Source organism: Protopterus annectens, chromosome 3.part1 (assembly GCF_019279795.1).
Source record: "Protopterus annectens isolate FY-2018-M chromosome 3.part1, PAN1.0, whole genome shotgun sequence".
In the NCBI taxonomy this organism is placed as follows: domain Eukaryota; kingdom Metazoa; phylum Chordata; order Ceratodontiformes; family Protopteridae; genus Protopterus; species Protopterus annectens.
Genome location: NC_056732.1, coordinates 1005428851 through 1005447713, shown reverse-complemented (window position 1 = coordinate 1005447713; position 18863 = coordinate 1005428851). Strand labels below are relative to the sequence as shown.

The 18863-nt window shown below is 37.9% G+C and overlaps 1 protein-coding gene across 2 annotated transcripts in view; it reads right to left on the bottom strand.

Annotated features, from left to right (window-relative positions):
• Nucleotides 1-18863, bottom strand: part of ARFGEF1 (ADP ribosylation factor guanine nucleotide exchange factor 1) — a 4299619-nt gene that overhangs the window by 4040605 nt on the left and 240151 nt on the right. For both annotated transcript variants that reach the window (XM_044067163.1, XR_006364243.1), the window contains exon 2: nt 16119-16149. In XM_044067163.1, the coding sequence (XP_043923098.1) occupies nt 16119-16149 (31 nt within the window). The remainder of the gene's footprint in view (nt 1-16118; nt 16150-18863) is intronic.

The following is an 18863-nucleotide window of genomic DNA, read 5'->3' as shown; positions in this document are numbered from 1 at the left end:
AGCAGTTACTACCTGGGTCACTTTCCTAGTGAATTAATTAGTTTTTAGAGTCATACATGAGTCATACTGCCCACAGATAAAAAAAAAAAAAAAAAAAAACAACAAAGCTCTACATGTGATTTAAAAGGGCACAATTAATGTACTTGTTTAACCAAATTTGCTTTCTACACGCTAAAAACGTTATTTCTAAAATAGCCCCAGCATGGTGGAGCAACCTACCACTTCTGATTAGAAATACAGAAACCAAGAAAACTAAGAAAAATGGAGGATTAATAAAAACAAATGCAACTACTTTAAAGATAGAGGTTTAACACCACAATCTATATGATGAACACTGGTAAATTCTCTCTCATTAACTTTCTTATCCCTTATGACATTATATATGCATTTGCAATTATGGCAAATATTGTGCATAGGTACAGCATGTAGCATTAAAGGTTGCGTGTTAATACATTTCCAGTACTTGTAAACAAGCCTTACCTTGAAACGCATCCCATCTTCATGTTGCCACTCACCTTTTTTTAAAAAAAAACAAAGTGATTTAGTCTAAGCAAAAAATAAACTTTTAAATTTCCCGTGAAACACGAAGTCCAGCGTGAATGCACTTGCGTTCCATTCTTCTGACAGGAATATTCTCTGCACGTTAACAATGCCATTCTGAGAACTCAGAAACTAGCAATTGTTTCCATGATTAATTGCAAAGATTAATATTTTCTTTCTTTTTGATTCTGTTATTGTACAACAGTTGTGTATGTGTGTGTGGGGGGGATGGAGCATTAATTGTTAAAGAATCGTAAAGCAGTTTTTTTTTTTAATAAAGATAATTGCTTACAATTGTTTATCAGTTAACATATTAATCACAGAGTGCTTCCCTGAATGATGTCAGCATGTCCAGGCAGGACGTACTAACTGAAGCAAGACATTAGCAGCTGCATTTAGTGCCACTTCAGTATTTTGTTTTGCAGGAATTTTAAGAGTTTACTTTTTTTTTTTTTATTTGTGCTTGGACTAAATCACTTTTTTTTTTTTTTTATAAAGGGGCGAATGACAGCACATAAATGTGTTGTGTTTCAAAGTAAAAGTACAGCAAATGTATTAGACATGATCTTTAAAACTACCCTAAATTCTTCAAATCACTGAGTATTGACAGTAATTACAAATCTACCAATTCCTGTAGATATCTAGGTATGCTGCTAGACCAATCCCTTAAATTCCAAGAACACAGTGAGAAACTTCAAATCAGAATCAACTACCTACTCCTCTGGGCCAACAAGAACTCTCAGTTCCTTTCTACCCCTGTCAAAGCAGCTATAGGCAAAAGGTATCCTTTTTGTACAACCTTAGTATGTACTCCTCTGATTTGACTCTGTCAAAACTTAACCACCCTTCAACCCTTCTCAAATAAAATAAGCCAGTGCATATCAAACTCTTCTCAGAATAAACATCATTGCCTCAGTCTTTGTAAGGCTAAATGGCTGCACTTCATGAAAAAGCCAATCTTCCCTGGCTCCCTTCTTTTCAAAGTACTTCATCAAGCCTACCTCCCTCTATCCCTTCTTGCCACAAAGCTGCTTGGACTCTATAGCCTCAGTAACCAAGACAGAGGTAGCCCATCTCTGCAAACACCTTCTTTCAGGCTACATGGAATGTATCATAGCAAAATTCATTTAATCAGACACAGGCAACTTAACTACTCTAGGACCCACATAGTACGGTTTTGTAAATGGTAGGCCTTATCCCACGAACCTAATAAACTTCTTTGAAAACTTTACTGAGGCTGAAGACAGTGGGCTATTTGTGCATGCTGCTTATCTTGACTGGGCCAAAGCTTTCAACACTACCCCCTTCTACAGATACTGAAAAGCTAGACAAAATTTGCACTATGTTGTCAACTGGAATGCCAACTGGCTATCCAACAAAACCCAAGTACTGAAAGCTGCTGGTACCTACTCTGACTGTAAAACTATAACCAGTGGGGTACCACATGGATCAGTGATGGGTCCTCTCCTGTCTGTCAGTTATTTTGCAGACATCCCTGAAGTACAGTTGACCAAGTTTGCTGATGGCAGCAAACTGGGCATAATCAGCTCATCCACTAATATTAAACTGCATCAAAAAGGGCTGGAATATGAACATAGCTGGTGTAATGAAAATGGTCTCAAGCTAAATGCAAAACAAAGTGTAGCATAGTAGCATTTTACAAAAAAAGCTACTCCCATCTCACATGTTACAAGTGGCACTCCTCCTCAGATACTGCCATTAAGAACCCAGGGTACTTATATGTTCAACTCTCTCTTACTCGACTAGCATGTTTCCACCACAGTGAAGAAATCTTTCTAAAGGACCTAATTCATTTCAAAGGGAATATTTTCAAGATCCAAAGAAGTCATCCTACCACTGTATTCTTCCCTTATCACACCTATCCTCAAATAGAATGTCTTCTTTGGTATGTACAAATTCAAGCATAATCGCTCAACTGGAAAGTCCCCAGTGATTTTAAACAATAAAAAAATGTAAGGCCTGAAATCATTCAACTATAACAACATTCAGTAGCCTACTAACTGCTATGAGATGACCCACGTTTCCCTTTCAAGTTACAAAAGACTCAATTCTACTGTACCTTCCTCATTTCCTTGTCTGGGTACCAGTGGTGTGCAGGTTGTAGCCCAGATATTTTTTTTACACCCCAGAAATGTACGCAAGCTTTCCCCACTCTCCAGTCAGAAAGTATTTCCTACAAAAATGGTCCTACCAACAACTGTTTTTCTAATAAAGTTGTAGCCCAGATCTTTTTTACACCCCAGAAACAAACACAAGCTTACCCCATTCTCCAGTCAAAAAAGTATTTCCTGCAAAATGGTCCTACCAACAACTGTTTTTCTAATAATGTATGTCAATTTTCATATTTCTGATATTATCTGAATAGAAAAAGTTTCTTGCACATCAACAAGCCGGACCCTGCCCCCCCCCCTGGTGTATTGCTGCCTCATCACTCTAGTAGCACCCCTTCCCTTCCTTGCTACCTTTCTCATCGGCTATACTAACTGGTCTCAACCTCTGTAATCCCACTTCTACATACTCTTACTATTATCCCTTGCTTTCTCCCTCTGTAGCTACATAACAGAACATACCTATAATTTAACCCCCTTATCTTGTTTTTCCTTGGACACCCTCAGGAGCTTCTTTGTGCTTGTGCTTTATACCATACTTACCCAGTTACCAGCTTATACCACTCCCATTCTTATACCTCTTTCCTAACCTCTGTTTCACACTCTTCTAAATATAGCCCTGTGACTGCTTTCTCAGTCACTACTTACTGTTCACTGTTTTTTCCTGCAGTCAGCTGCTATCTGGTCATGCCCGCTCTGTTCTCTCTTGCTATGCTTGGGCTCACTCAGCTCCTCTACCCTACCCCCATTCCCACCCACCCCCAAACTACTTAAGGATATACCATATCCACCTAACATCCACCCCCGATCAACCAGTAATCATAATCAAACTATTGTTAATCACTCTCCACCCACTACTCCAACCAAACTTCTCCAATACATTTTGTATAACATCCTTCCTACTCTCCTCCCTCTAGTGTTACATCATCTTCAACCAATCTTCAACCACTCCTTCTCTCCACCCAAATCTTACCCCTCAGACAATTCCTGTCTCTTTTCTACCTCCCTCCTATTTCATAGTAGCCCACCCTCTCCCAGTCCCTACTTTCCAAATTATCCTTCTCAACATACTGACAACCTCTATTCTACTTCTCCTTTCCTACTCAAACTCTTAGTCATGCTAACCTTCTTTATCTAAAACCATCATCAAATATCTCCCAAGCATTCAACTACCATAACTTCACCCTGCCATGCTCTAGTTCTCCTTCTCTATTTAACTTCTCTTGTACTAATCTCTTCAAAACCAAAGTCTTGTCTTTCACCCAGAAGCAAACGAAAACATCACATCTACAGCTCCTACACTCCCAAACTCACCTTACTTGCTAGAATTTTCCTTCTAGCTGGTGACATACACCCTAATCCAGGTCCCTCCACAACACTACCCACTTATATTCAAACATCATCCTTCTCCTTCATCCCCATCTTCTCAGCCCCCTCTTCAACTCTCTCCTCCTTCTCTCCTAAAACCTTATCCATTCTATCTATAAACATACAAAGTCTGCTAAACAAAACCACTGAACTTCATACATGCATTTCCCATTACACTCCACATATCTTAACCATGTCTGAAACCTGGCTAAAACCCCATATCTGAGACAATGACATTTTAACCCCAGGCTACAATATTTACTGCCAGGATAGAATCTCAAAAAAGGAGGTAGTGTAGCCATACTCTACGCTTAACAATTGAACCTCTCCCCCTTATCCACCCATCCACCTGATTTCTACCCTGCCAAACTACTAATACTAAACTGCCACATAAACATCTACAAAACAATTGCTATAGCTTCCATCTATATCCCAATTGGAAAAAACGTCCCCATTCTTGAAAACATACTGCCATGGATTTCATAAAACATACCCTATAACACTAATACTGGGTGATGTGAATATTGACTGGAAAACACTAAGTGCAAACTCCCTTCTCCAAAGCATCGATCTCTTTGGATTTACCCAGCTCATCGCAACCTGAACTCGCATGAATAAACATTCCATCTCAAGTACTACCCTAGACTGGATATTGACTACTAACCCTGTCCTCAATCACAACCACTGTACACTTCCTGATACCTTAAGTAAACACTTACTCATCTATACTCGGACATTCTCCACAACTATACAGACCTCATCTTTACAAAGATTGTCGAAAACTCTCTAGTTTCAACCATACAACATTTAAAGAAAGACTCTCATCAATAAATTGGTCCTGCCTGCATGGTCTTCCCCTTAATGATGCCACGCTAAAATTCAACGTTTTCTTCTTAGACATTCTCAACACAAAAGCACCCCTTTGAAAATCAGAATAAAATCTAATTAAGCCCCCTTGGTTATAAAAGACATGTGTTCCCTTATGTATCAGTGAGATTCTGCTTGGAAAACTTGGATAAAATCCAAATCCTGTACTTGCCATCAAATTTTTAAAGAACTCAGAAAATGAACAACAAAACACATCTACAATGACAAAAAAGTACTATAAGGCCCAAACTAGCCATCACTTTAATCCCCAAAACTTCTGGAGAACTATCAACTCTATCCTTCGTCCCGGAAGCCCTCATACTCCTAATCCTTACCCTAACAACTGAGCTCAGGACACTGCCTCCCTTCTCAACCACTGCTTCACTGATACTATCCATAAATTGACCAACACTGACCAAAACATCAACACTACTATCCCTCCACAAACACCTTCTAACCAAACCCACTTCTCTCTTAAATCTTTACCCACCACATATATAAAATCTCTCCTCAAAAAAACTAAAACTATATTCTCCTTCTCCTGATAATCTACCCCCCTTTCTCAAAACTGGAGCTGACTCTATACCCTACCCAGTTTCGAGACTTATCAATACATCAATTCGTGAAGCCACTGTACCTGTTATCTGGAAATCTTTCTATGCAATGCCCCTACACAAAAGAGAATACTTCACAGATCCATCTAACTTTAGACCCATAGCTCTACTCTCCCCCTTTCAGAAATCCTGGAAAAAATGTATACATACTCAGCTTCCCAAATTTCTTATCCAAGAAAACCTTGTCACCTATCCAACATGGTTTCCGTCCAAACCATAGTGCTACTACAGCCCTTTTATTTTTCACTCATACAACAGCTGAAGTCAGTGATAACAAACTTTTGTCATGTTTATTCTTATACCTCTCAAAAGCCTTTGACACGGTATCCCATTCTAAACTCTTAGTCAAGTTAGCCATCCTTAATCTCTCCACACTTGAATGGTTCTCCAGCTATCTCACAAACAGACTGCAATCTGTCCCCCTTCCTACCCATCCATACAAGTGTTCCCCAGGGCTCCATCCTGGGACCCCCATCTATTCAACATGTTCATTAACGACCTCTATACCTCTTGCTATCACGCCTCTCTCTTTCAGTATGCTGATGATTCTATTTTCATCTCCTCTTCTGAAAGTATCTCTCAACTTCACACTCTTACCAAAATTCTTTCCTCTGTGTTGAAAGATGGCCCACTGAAAATCAGCTTATTTAAAATCCTAAAAAAAACTAAATTTTACTCTTTCTCCCAAAATCACTTTCACGTCTTAAACCCACCTTTACCATATCTTCCTTAAATAAAATCACTGATCTAGAATCCCACACAAAGCTACTTGGAATAATAATAGATGATCAGTTACAATTTGACATCCATGTCCAACAATCCATTAAAAAATAAAAAAAAAACGGTCTCCTCTATAGGAACAAAAAATTCCTAACTCTAGAATCTAGACTCTCCTTGGCTCAAGCTTACCTACTTCAAAGCCTTCTCTATGCTGCCCCAATTCTTACAAAAACCTTCAATTTTCCTTAACTACTAAGCTGGAACATGCATATAATAAAATTGCAAAATTGCTGCAAACCTACCACATTCCTCTTCCCACTGCATGGCACTAAAGAACCTACAGTGGCGTGGCTCAAATTTCCCCATCAACTTCAACTTTCACAACTCCACATAACTCGCTTCTTACTCAACAACAAATCCTCAGCCTGCACCTCCCTAGCCAGTTTTGTATCTTACTGGGTCTAGGACACATGCTCGACTAGCATATGTCCAAATCACAAAACATCGAACACACATACACGAAAGCGCTTAAAATCGAAAAGCACTTCTGTGTATGTGTAGTTCAAAAAAAAAATCTATGTTTCAGCAGGGGGGTGCACCCCCCACACCCCCCTACTTTATTATTCTCACTCCAAGATCGCACTACAGTGGAGAAAAGGGAATTTTCCCTTACCCGCACTGTAGTCCGATCTACGAAACAGGCACACATACATGGAAGCACTTGTCGATGTTAAGCACTTTTGTGTGTGTGTGTTCGATGTTTTGTGATTCGGACATATGCTAGTCGAGCATGTGTCTGGATCACATCTTATTATACCCCTATGCGCCCACTCTGTAGCACAGACCAATCTCTTCTTCACATATACAAAATAAATAAAACTATTGGAAAAGTATTATACAAATACTCAGTATCTCATAATTGGAACAAACTCCTATTCAACATAAGAAGCATTACACACTTTGATTGTTTCAAAAAAGAACTAAAAAATTGCCTAGCTAAATCATGGATGTGCCCTTCTCATGACCTCATGTAAACATGTAAAGCTTTACCTCTTTCTTTCTGTTACTTCCTCCTCTACTATTTCTACAACATGTACACATTTATTTCCCATGTGTTGGTCTATAGTATCTACCATAGTTATGTATGTAATTTGTTTTGGATTTCCCATATTTGTAAACTGTTGCATATTGCAATTGTTTGATTTTTTTTGTTATCTTTGTTTATTTTTACTTTGCTTATTTTCATAAAATTGTACAAGTATCTGGAGCTTTTCTCATTGGGTCTACCCTGAAAATGGGCTTTAGCTCAGTAGGACCAACTTGGTTAACAAATGTCAAATAAAATAAAAAATAAAATAATCTGTTCTCCTATTTCTTCACAAAACCAGTGGCTCTAGAAACACCTGCACTAGGGACCTACATTTACACATCAAAAAAAAAAACTCACTGGAAGGATAGGTTCCTAACTTAACATACACCATGGAATAAGTTTCCACTACAGGTCAAAGTACTACTTTGTCTGCCTTTAAGGTTAGTCTTGATGATTGGACTGATAGACAAATTTACACCAGAGTTCTCATGTACAGCCCTGTTTGATTTGGGAGATGGCACTATTAAAAATTTTTGCCATCCTTTACAAGTACTTAAGTATGTGTGTCTGCTTACAGGGGTACATGGTTAGCCCTCTTATGGTCCCTGTGATCATTGTCCGGTATCCTTTCAATGCTGAGGTGCCCAGGTTTGCCCAGGTTGTGTGCACACACACATTGATTAGCTCTTCCAAACTCTGACTGGTAAATGCCTCAGTTTCTGACTCTTATCAAGCTTTAATCTTTACCGTTTACCATATTGCCTCTAATTTTCACACTGTATCCCTAACTGTTCCCATCCTCCTTGGTTACCATAATTTCCGAGTGACCTACTCTCATACACTCTCATAGTATTTCCATTCCTTTCCTTACTTCCCACTTTAAGAACAGTAGATAAGAATTTGATTTACCTACTCTCTGTTATTATGACAGATTTTATTAAGTCTGATTTACAAAACTAAGCTCTGGCATGATATGCACTGACTGCACTGACAACAAGGTGTTTTTAGTAAGACAAAAATTATGTTGGCTACATATTCTATAGCCACAGCCAAACTGTTTCTCTATATATTGTTTCTGTATATGTTAATGTACATACGTATACATATGCAGTCAAGTGTACACATGTGTGGAGTGGTAACATTTTCAACATTAGAACCTTGACTCAAGAGACAGAAAGAGAAAGGAGAGGTCTACGATTGTCTTACACAATCCCTGTTAGATCCTTGAATATTTCAGAAACCTTTGCCTATCTGGTCTAAGGGCACTAGTTATATGAACCCCTGAGATAACATGTGCTCCAAGATTGGTAGAAACAATAATATACAGTTTGCAAGAAGAGGATGAATTCCCTAAAAAAGGGGGAGAAGGGACTCCCACTACCACGTGTACCCTTGTTGTCTGATGCACAGAATCCATGTGTTTGAGATAATCTGATGCAACTGGGATGATGAAGGGACAGATTTAAAGGATTGCCATGATAGAAGGGAGGAGGGAAAGCTTGAATGGAAGTAGTCATTCTGATGTTTTGGACTGCCGTTGGTTCTGGAAGGCTCCCCCATTATTATTTGAGCCTCCATGCCATTGATTTTTTTTAAATTCTGGTTTATTCAAACTTTGCTGAGACTGCATATTTTGCTTAGTGAAAAAGTGTGATTAATCAGAAAAAAAGTTTTTACTGAACTTAGAAAGGGAGGATTGAAAGATTCAGGCAACCCCTTGAGTCAATTTCCCTACTGCAGCAATCATTTTTAGGACCCAAGTAGCAGAAGGGCCAAACAGAAAATCTTTGTCAAGAATTTAAAGCTGAGATTTTGACATTCTTTGCTAAGTTTGAGAGTATAATCAAGCAAATCATTTCATACCTGAACCTGTAGCAGCAACTCTAACTACAGCATCAACAGAATCATAACAGTACTTTCAAGAGTGTTTGGTTACTTGAGAAGCAAGCACAATTAAGGAATGTAATTGAACTTTTACCTCAGAAGAAGGAAGGGTTAACAATTTAACTTTTTCGTGTTCTCAAAAGAGGTAAGTAAAAATGCTAACATGCCAGTCTGACAGTTGAATATTCTGAAAGTTAACATAGCAGAAGAATAAGCTTTCCCCCAAATCTATCAAAACCTTTCCCAGTATCAATTATGTTTTAATGATTCTGATGTATCACAACATATTGGAGAAAGGACTTCTACCCAGAATGTATAAAGCTGTTAAAAATACTGCAAAATATCACAATGAAAGTTACTGGGATTATTTTAAACCCATAAACTATTATCCAAGTCAGTAAGATAAAAATCTAGAATTTAATTAATATATAAAAAGAATGTAGGATGTTGGAGATGTAGGTTGGATGTTAAAGCAGATTAGTAACACTTTTTTTTGAATGCATAGTTATTAAACCATTCTCGGATAATATTAACGCTTTCATGTGCTTCATTTACTGATCAATTTACTTTAACTAAATCATTAATTCTATTTAACACATCAATACCTTCTTGTGTCAAAAAATAAAATATTCACTTCTATGGAGTATTTTAACAATTGCAAGAAAAGTAATTACCAAGAACTGGAAAAACAAATCGACTCCAACTTTGAAAGAATTTATAAGTATTGCAACCAAAGTCTATCATTTAGAACTTTTCACAATCAAGATGAGAACAAAAATAATTACCACTTCTTACATCTGGATGAAATTTACAGAACTGCTAAATAGTCACCAATAAGTTACTAACAAAAATGATTTCATCAATATTTAGAGGTTTTTTATAGTAGACACCATCTTTGTAAATAGCTGTTTTTGTTGTGTTTTGATATTCTTCTTGTATTACTTTACTTGTTTAATTATCCAACTTCTATACTTATTTTTAATGTTATACTTTGTTATCTAATTGGAAATTTTTAATAAAATATTTGAGAAAAAAAATTTTCCATCCTTGTTACACAGAATGGGGACAGCGTTCACAATATGCTTAGCAGCAGATGGCTTTGATAAAGAAATAACTGAAGGACCTGATTGGGAATTAGAAAACAGATATCTGTATGTCTGATGTACTTTATATAACCTACATAATCTGAAAAAAGATTTTTTTAATATTAATGAAAAACACTATAGATATAAATATGATTATGCATGGATAGTATAAGAACAAGAAGAAAGAATATGTGACAAGGGTAGGTAAGAATTTATTTCATGTAACATGGGTTATTTGGAATTAAAGAATTAATGAAATTTTGTATAAATGGAAATGGATTTTGTCGGATATATTGTGAAAAATTCTATTACGGTTGTGGAAGCAGGAGTGAAGGGCATTTATAGAAGAACAACAATGAAAACATTATAACAAAAATGCTAAACAGTAAAAAAAATAGACATGAGTATATACATGCCTAAAAACATGCACACTTTGTAAATTTGTAGATAACATTTTTTATGTTGTGTTTAATAAAGGTCCCCTACTCTTTGACAGATGCTACAGGATCTTTTACATCCACCTGAGCTACTACCACTCAAGGAGATGGGGCCTCAGTATAACAGCTCATCCAAAGGATGGCATACTCATGAGTTCATAATTCCCCTTATGCTGCACTGTAGTGTAATTAATCAATCTACGTGTTATGGAAACAGAACCCACAGACTTTGCACCAAACATGAGTGTGCTATCTATTGGTCCACTGACACTGCTTTTATATGTATGTATGTATACACACACACACACACACACACACACACACACACACACACACACACACACACACACACACACACACACACACACACACACATAAAATGTACATGCTAACAAACACAAACATCTCATCATAGGTATTACAATACCAGTGAGTTTAGAAAACCATTTGCCCCTTGCCAATGCCCATCATAAGGGTGAAACAGGTTAGTCCAAGGACAACTTTGCAGGTACCCATCTAGCTATTCATGTTTAATTTGAAGGATTCATGGGTGTCACTCTACTTATTATGGAAAGGCAATATATTCCACAGAAGGGGTAAACTTTTGGCAATACTGCTATCTTTCTGTCATGTCCTATTTACCTGCTAATGCACATTTAAGTCCTTCATTCTATTACTTGTTATCTGTTGGTGATACAGAGCTGAAAGAGATCAAGGAGAGTTATGTTCCTTATAGCACAGAATTCAAGACATAAATCTCCACATAACGGCCATATATATGGGATCCAGTATAATGACAGATCTTCAAAAACCTCACATGATAATCTAGGGTCCTTAGATCAGTAATCTTTTTAGCTGTCAATCTCTGTGCCTTGTCTAGTTGCTTAACGTGTCTTGAGAGATACGTGCCAAAATATGCACTGCATTCTATAACTGGACTAATTAAAGTTGTGTACAAAGGGATGATAAAGTACAGTTGTGTAACTCGCACTTGCCATAACAGCAGATGTTCAAATTCCACACTGCATTAGTAGCCTTTTGGTTATGTGGGTTGTATGCTGCCCACGATATAACAGGCCAGATTCACAAAGCTCTGGCTCCCTCACATATATGCACTCTGACTGCTAATTGGCCAGTCCCTTAGATAGTTTCTTGCTCATAAAGAGAGCAAAAGCTTACTCTTTACATCTTTTTGTGGCACAGGATGAGTAACAAATAACTTTATATCCTAGCAACTATATACAGATGGGGGGGGGGGGGTGACGGGTGGCTGTGGATTCTGCAGCAGTGAGGAATTCTAACATTTACTGTTATGGTAAGTGTAAATTACACGACTAAACTATGTTCATCACTTGCATTACTGCAGTAGCCTTTTGGCTATAAGAGTAGATTGCCAAAGCCTATCTTACCTGGGAAGGAAGGAGAATAGAAAAGTCAGTCCTGGACTGGAAATGGAATCTAGTTTGTGATGCTTTGTAGAAATATGTACAGGGAACAATGTTGCAGCCTCTAGAATGCTTCTAGAGTCTACTCTTTCCAGCATGCCACTGTAAATGCACAGCTTTCGTAGAGTGTGTTTTAATACTACCTTGAATATATCTTCCACGATGGGTATAACAAAGGCAACAGCTAAGGACAACCACCTTGAAATGGTCTATTTGACATGGCTTGTCCCTCTTGTCCCATCATAAGAAATATATATATATATTTTTTTTAAAGGACTTAATTCCATCAGGATAGTACCCAAGTTGCCTGTACATGTCCAGAGTGTGAAGAAACTTTTCTCCTTGGTTCAGTGTATCTGCATAAAACACTGCGAGACTGATGGTTTGATTCAAAGTAAATTCTGAAACAACTTGCAACTCAGACACTCTTCTTGAAGATGTCACAGCAATAAGCAGCACAATTTTCATGTAATTAAACATAAATCTGCCTAATGAGCTGCTTCAGAGGTAGACATAGTTAATTTTTCCAGCACAAAGTTAAGATTCCATGAATGAGACATATTTATTGTAGGAGGTTTAAGATGCAAACCTCCTTGAGAAACTGTTTTACCAAAAACAAAGAAGAAAGGAGAGGATCCATGGGCAGATATATGAAATGGGTGTCAACGTACCTTGATAGAGGAATAAGTAAGGCCAGAAAAAGTAACTCACACAAATATTTCAGAACCAGTGGTACATAATCCCTAATGAGACCCTGGGTTATTAGCTAGACACCCAATAGAAAATCTTTTCCACTTGCCAATGTAAGTCTTCCAAGCAGAAGACTTTTCTGTTTCCTTTAATACCTGCTGCACACTCATGAAAGAGGTGGCTAAAAGGAATCAAAATAGAATCATTCAGGCAGTTAGTTGAAGTTGTTTATGACTGTGGTGTATCAAATTCCTCTTGTCCAATGTGGATAGGTCCAGACTGTGATAAAGCTTGTTGCTATCACCCTTAGCCAATTCCATTAGATAGAACCAATGTTGCCCAGGTCAAAAGTGAGTCATCACTATGATTTTTGGATGAGTCCTTCTGAATCTTCAGAATACTACCCTGGAAATCACTGGAAAGGTTGGAAATGGATAAAGGAACATTCCTAATGAACATTCCTGACCATCCCCACAACTGGATCCATTCCTGAAACCCCCTTTTTAATTTCCATTTGTGAAGGTCTATCCAGGCCCTGCTCAGCTTGCTTTCCACTATATTATGCTCTGCTGGAATTAAGATGTTTGGAGGGTTATGGAGTGCTGTAGTGCTACCTCACAAGCCATCACAGCCAACCTGCACAGAGGGTTAAGACTTCATACCCCCTCCCCCTTTTGTTTATGTACCACAACACTGTGATATTGAATGGAATCACTTGATGAGGTTCTGGGGACCACAGATGGTGAAAAGATTTTAAAGTATGGATCACAGTCAACATCTCTTTGACATTTAAGTGCTTTGGTCTGTCTGAGGAGTCCCACAGATGTTGCACCTTTAGCCCCAAAGAAACTGCTTTTCCAAGCCAAATATGAAGAGCGTCTGTAGTTAGAGATTGACTTGGAATATGAATAGAAAAGGGGATACCTGGATTTAGAGCCACTTGTTTCTAACAGTGCAGTTCCTTTTTGCTTTTTGACAAAGTCTAAAATTGGAATATGAAATTCCACACGATGAAAATGTTGGGTCCATGTGTGTGTGTGTGTGTGTGTGTGTGTTTTTTTTTTTTTTTACAAATCACAGAATTTTCTTGATGTACCCACGGTAGTGGTGCTGCGGTAGCGTGGCCGCCTCACAGCAAGACGTTGTCGCGTTCGATTCTCAGCTAGAGCGTCTTCTGTGTGGAGGCATGCATGAATGGGCGTGCCTTCGTTGAAGGTTGTGCGTCAGGGCTGGTAACTCAGCACATAAAAATCCACTACCAAACATTAGCGGACTGGAGTTCCGCTGTGGCGACCCCTAACTGGGATAAGCCGAAAGTCACAATAACAACAACAGAATTTTCTTGATGTGTAACCTGGTGAGAGGCACCATAAGAATCACAGAAGCCATAAACCCTACCAGTCCTGAGATATTCATTTATAGAAGTCTGAGACTAAATGGAGAAGCTCAGGAATGTTTCCAGATAAAATCCACCTTCTCCTGTATCACAACATCTCTTCAATTTAGGACGAACATCCACCTTTTCCCACAAAGCACTTCATTCATCCTGGAAAGAGTCTGAGAGGAAGATCCCTCAGAATATGAGTTTAGGGCTTGGGAATCTGCAGAAGAAACCACCCTCTCTCTATCCATGTCAGTCAAGAAGCCTCTTTTCCTGGCTATCCTGAGAAGTTAGAATGTCACCTAGACCCAAAGATTAGAATTCTCCTACACTACTTACTACAATCTGGGCACTGGTATGTGCTCATCCAGAGCCATTAAACTGCTCCAGAAATGGGCTGGAATATGTATATATCTGGTGTACTGAAAACAGTCTCAAGCTAAACAAATAAAAAAAATGCAGCCTAACAGCATTTAGGAAAAAAGCTATTCCCCCTTATAAGTGATACGATCATATCTGTTTGAAGAGGAGTAAGAGATATGAAAGCACTTAAGTGGATAAGTCTCTCTCATTTGATGAGCATGTCTCCATATAGTCAGGAAATCCTATCCAGCACAGTTAATTTCCAAAGGAATAGCTTCAAGATCCAAAGAAATCATCTTACTACTATATTCTTTTCCTTATCAGACTCGTTTATAATCAAATACTATGCCCCCTTAGTCTGTACAAATCCAAGCCTATTGCTCAACTGAAAAAGTCACAATGATTTTAACCAAAAATATTTAAAAGCCTTAAATTCTTCAAGTATTCCAATAGATTAGCACAACTATCCTTATATTCAGTAGCTCGCTAGATGATCAGCATTGACCTGTGTCTTGCTTTTTAAGCAATGAAAGTCCTATTTGATCTCCCATTTCTTTGCAAAACTGGTGGCCCTACAAACATCAATAGTAGGGATTTAAATTTACTCCAACAAATAAACAAAACTTGAGGAATGGGTTCTTAACTGGTTCTGTAGGCTGGGAATGTGCTGCATTATCACTACACGTTAAGTAAATACTACTTTGTCTGCCTTTAGGGGTAGTCCTGATTGCATGGGTAGACAAACTTACACTTCGGTTTTCAAGTATGTCCTGCTTAATTTGGGAGGTGGGCATAAATACTTGTAAAGGGTGGCAAAGAGCTTTTACGTTAGATTACATAAAGGTGTATATGGCAAGGTCTCTTATGGTCCCTGTGATCACCTGCCTTGTACTGTTCCTACGTCACTCACTTGACAAAAGTTCCTGTATCACTGCAACTTGCTGAAAATTTATGAATCAGTGTTCCTTTTCTTTTGATTACTTTACTATATGCAATGTTAATAGTTGTGCATTTTCAAATGTGACTGTATCATGCTTTTGGTAACGGGGACTTTGTTATGTTTGCAAGTTAATAGAGCTTTTTGTCCTAGGCTAACACTGAAAACTGACTGCCCAGCGGATACCCTATGCAATAAAACACAAGTAAGCAAATAAAATAATCCAGTCAAGAAATGAAAATACATGCCTAAGAACGTCAGTTTCTTATTTGAAGAGATTTAAAAAAAAAATCAGACTATCAAATAAGTACTCCTGAAAATGTTCTGAATCCTGAGAGACAACTATTGTAAACTATTTTTCTGATATATTCTAAGATCATACAATCCTAAAAGGAAAAATAAAAATATGTTCCTGTCAACAGCTTATCTGTCATCTATGATGAATTAAAGCAGGCCTTAATGTCTGCAAAATACTTCTGTAACTACAAATCTTGCCCAACCTCCTTAGAGCTGTAAATTACCAAAACGGTGTTAAAAAAGGAAACGTGAACATGCAAGGTGTACTTACCTTTGATTTTCTGTTTCACTTTTTATTTCATCTGTTGGAGAAAAAAAATATATACCATTAGTTTCATGACAGATATCTGCAATTTTTAAGCACCCAACTTATGAAAATGGTGACACCACCAATGTGAAAATACTTGTATGGAACACAAAGTAACGTAAGTAAGTGAAGAAAATTTTCAAAGGCTATATACACTAAACTAAAATCCATTCAAATGCACACAAACACTGTGTGTAACTAGTTACAAAACATTTCATTTATTCAATGAAACTCCAGTGAATATTTAATTTTACACAGGCTTTACAATGGCATCTCAATTTACAAAGTAAGCCAACTGTTAATGTTGACCAATTTAATTTTCACATACCATTTTTGCTACCATCAGTGGGGTTACTCTATCTAATCATTTCTCTAGACTAATCCCATCCCCATCTTGTGAGAGAGTAACTTCCAGTGGGGTATAAACTTAAAAACAACATTATTTCAGCTCTCTCCCTAACAAGTGTGATTTAGCTCTAAATGCTATATTTAATGCATCGAGGTAACAAAAGTTTGAAAGAGCTGAAGTTCTGACCATCACAACAGCAAATAGTGTTAAACATTTGCCAGACAAACAAAAAACAAATGATGAAAAACACTGGAAGCAAAACGGCTTAATTAGGGTCTTTAGAAAGAGGAGTTGGACCACATGGATGAAGGAGAGCTGGTGACATTTCAGGATTCTTTAACCATCAGAATCCTGCCCTAATTAGAATGGATTAATCAAAAAAGGTTTCACAGAGGGGGAAAAAAAGCAGGAAGAACTTAGTGATGCTGGCTGAAAACCAGGCAGTAAATCTAATAGACACAAAATATGTGTACTTACCAAAATAGATCTGCATGAGGATTCAGTGTCTGTTAACCCTATAGGTCTGTACATGTAGCACATGCTCTACATAGCAAATATGTTTCCCAGACCGCTTAAGCACCATCCCCTCTTGTGAAACTTGGGCCTCCCTCCACCATTTTTCAGTGTCTGAACAAAGCCAAGAAAGCAAGAGAAAGGAGAGAAGAAACTTTCCTCTACCTAAACAGGGAAAAGCCAAAGGGTTTAGTTAACCCTCCAAGGAACTACATCATTACATTAAGTACAGAATTGCTGAATCTTCTAAGAAGATTTCAGCCTTTATTAACCTACAGGCTGGAATCCTTAAGCAATTTTCTTGAGTGGCAGGTTTGGAGAAATTCACCATTATTACAGCATACCCAAAATGTCATACTCTACAACAATATCTAATTTACCCTGCAGAACAGATTTTTTTTAGGTAATGGAAACAAATGCTTACTGTCCACCATACAAAAGAGTTGGAAAACATCCACAATAGCCATTGGTGAAGCCAAGCCAAAGTAAATAAGACTACAAATCTCTTTCACACAAAAGTGTTTTTTGGGGGGGGGGTGCAACCTTCCCAGATATCCAAACTGGAATATTGGAATGTGGCCAAGTATATGACACTACAGTGGGTATGGGTAAGACTGTAATGTAATAACTGCAAAGGAAATAAATAAATAAATGAAGTAACTGGGTTCTACATGCTCTCTGTTGCATTATAGAGATCACCCTAAAATTACAGTTGTGTAAGTAAGCTTATCATAACAGTAGGTGTTGAAATTAGATCACTATCTCAGTTGCCTAAGCTATATGGTTTATCCAGCTAAGGATATAACAACTGGCCAACTCTGAAAGCCTAAGGGCACCTTCCACATGCCCTAACCCCCGAGCAGCTCCAGAAGAGCATTATAAAGTCAGTGGTTAGGGCACCAAATCTTCAAAGCCTTCTTGCCTCAGACTAAGGTAGTTTAGAGCCTTACCAGCTAAGTTAGAGTTAAATATATTCTAGGATCAAGGGAAAAGGAAAAAATATCTACACTCTGGCATGAAACATAATAAAAGAAGGTGGAAGGAGAGAGATTGTTGCTACTGCAACAATGATCTATTCAAAAATCTATTATGGCAAGTTGACTTACACAGCTGTACTATGTTCATCATTTGATCACTGCTGCAGTAGCTCAAGCTATACAAGTTGAATACCAGAGCTTAGAAAGAAAAAGAGAAGGAAAAATGATCAAAGTCCAGGAGTCCCAGGAGATTACTCCTACTAAAGCCTCCTCAAAACCTAGAGAAAGTCTAATTTGCCTGGTGACAGTGTGCACACATAAACAGGTTGTTGCCTCTACATTTCTAGAGCCCACTCATTTCCAAAAAGCCACAGAAGTAGCTAAAGCCCTGGTAGATTTGGCTTTGATCAATCCTGAAAGTGTCCAGTTATGGAGAGAGTAACAAAAAGCAATAGTATGCAAAACCACTATAAATCATCAGTTCTGATCATCCCTTTTTCTTACCTTCATGGGAAATAAACAGCTGATCAGAATTCCTGAAGGTTTTTGTCCCATCAGTACAGTATCCAAGTTGCCTGCTGATATCCAGACTGTATAACATTTTCTCTCCCCTACTTTCTGGTTCTGGATAGGAAACAGGAAGACATATAGCCTGGCTCAAGGCAAACTCTGAAACCTTTTTAGGAATAAGTGAAGGATTTGTACTCAACATTACCCTGCCCCATGGCCATTTTCAAAAGGGAGAGATACTGTTGCCTGGCCCAGAATGGGGTTACTACAATTATCCTGGGAGTCTCCTGAATCTTTAGAAGAACACTGGTTATCTGAGGAAAGGCAATATAGCAGCATTCCTGTCCACTGGAATGAAAA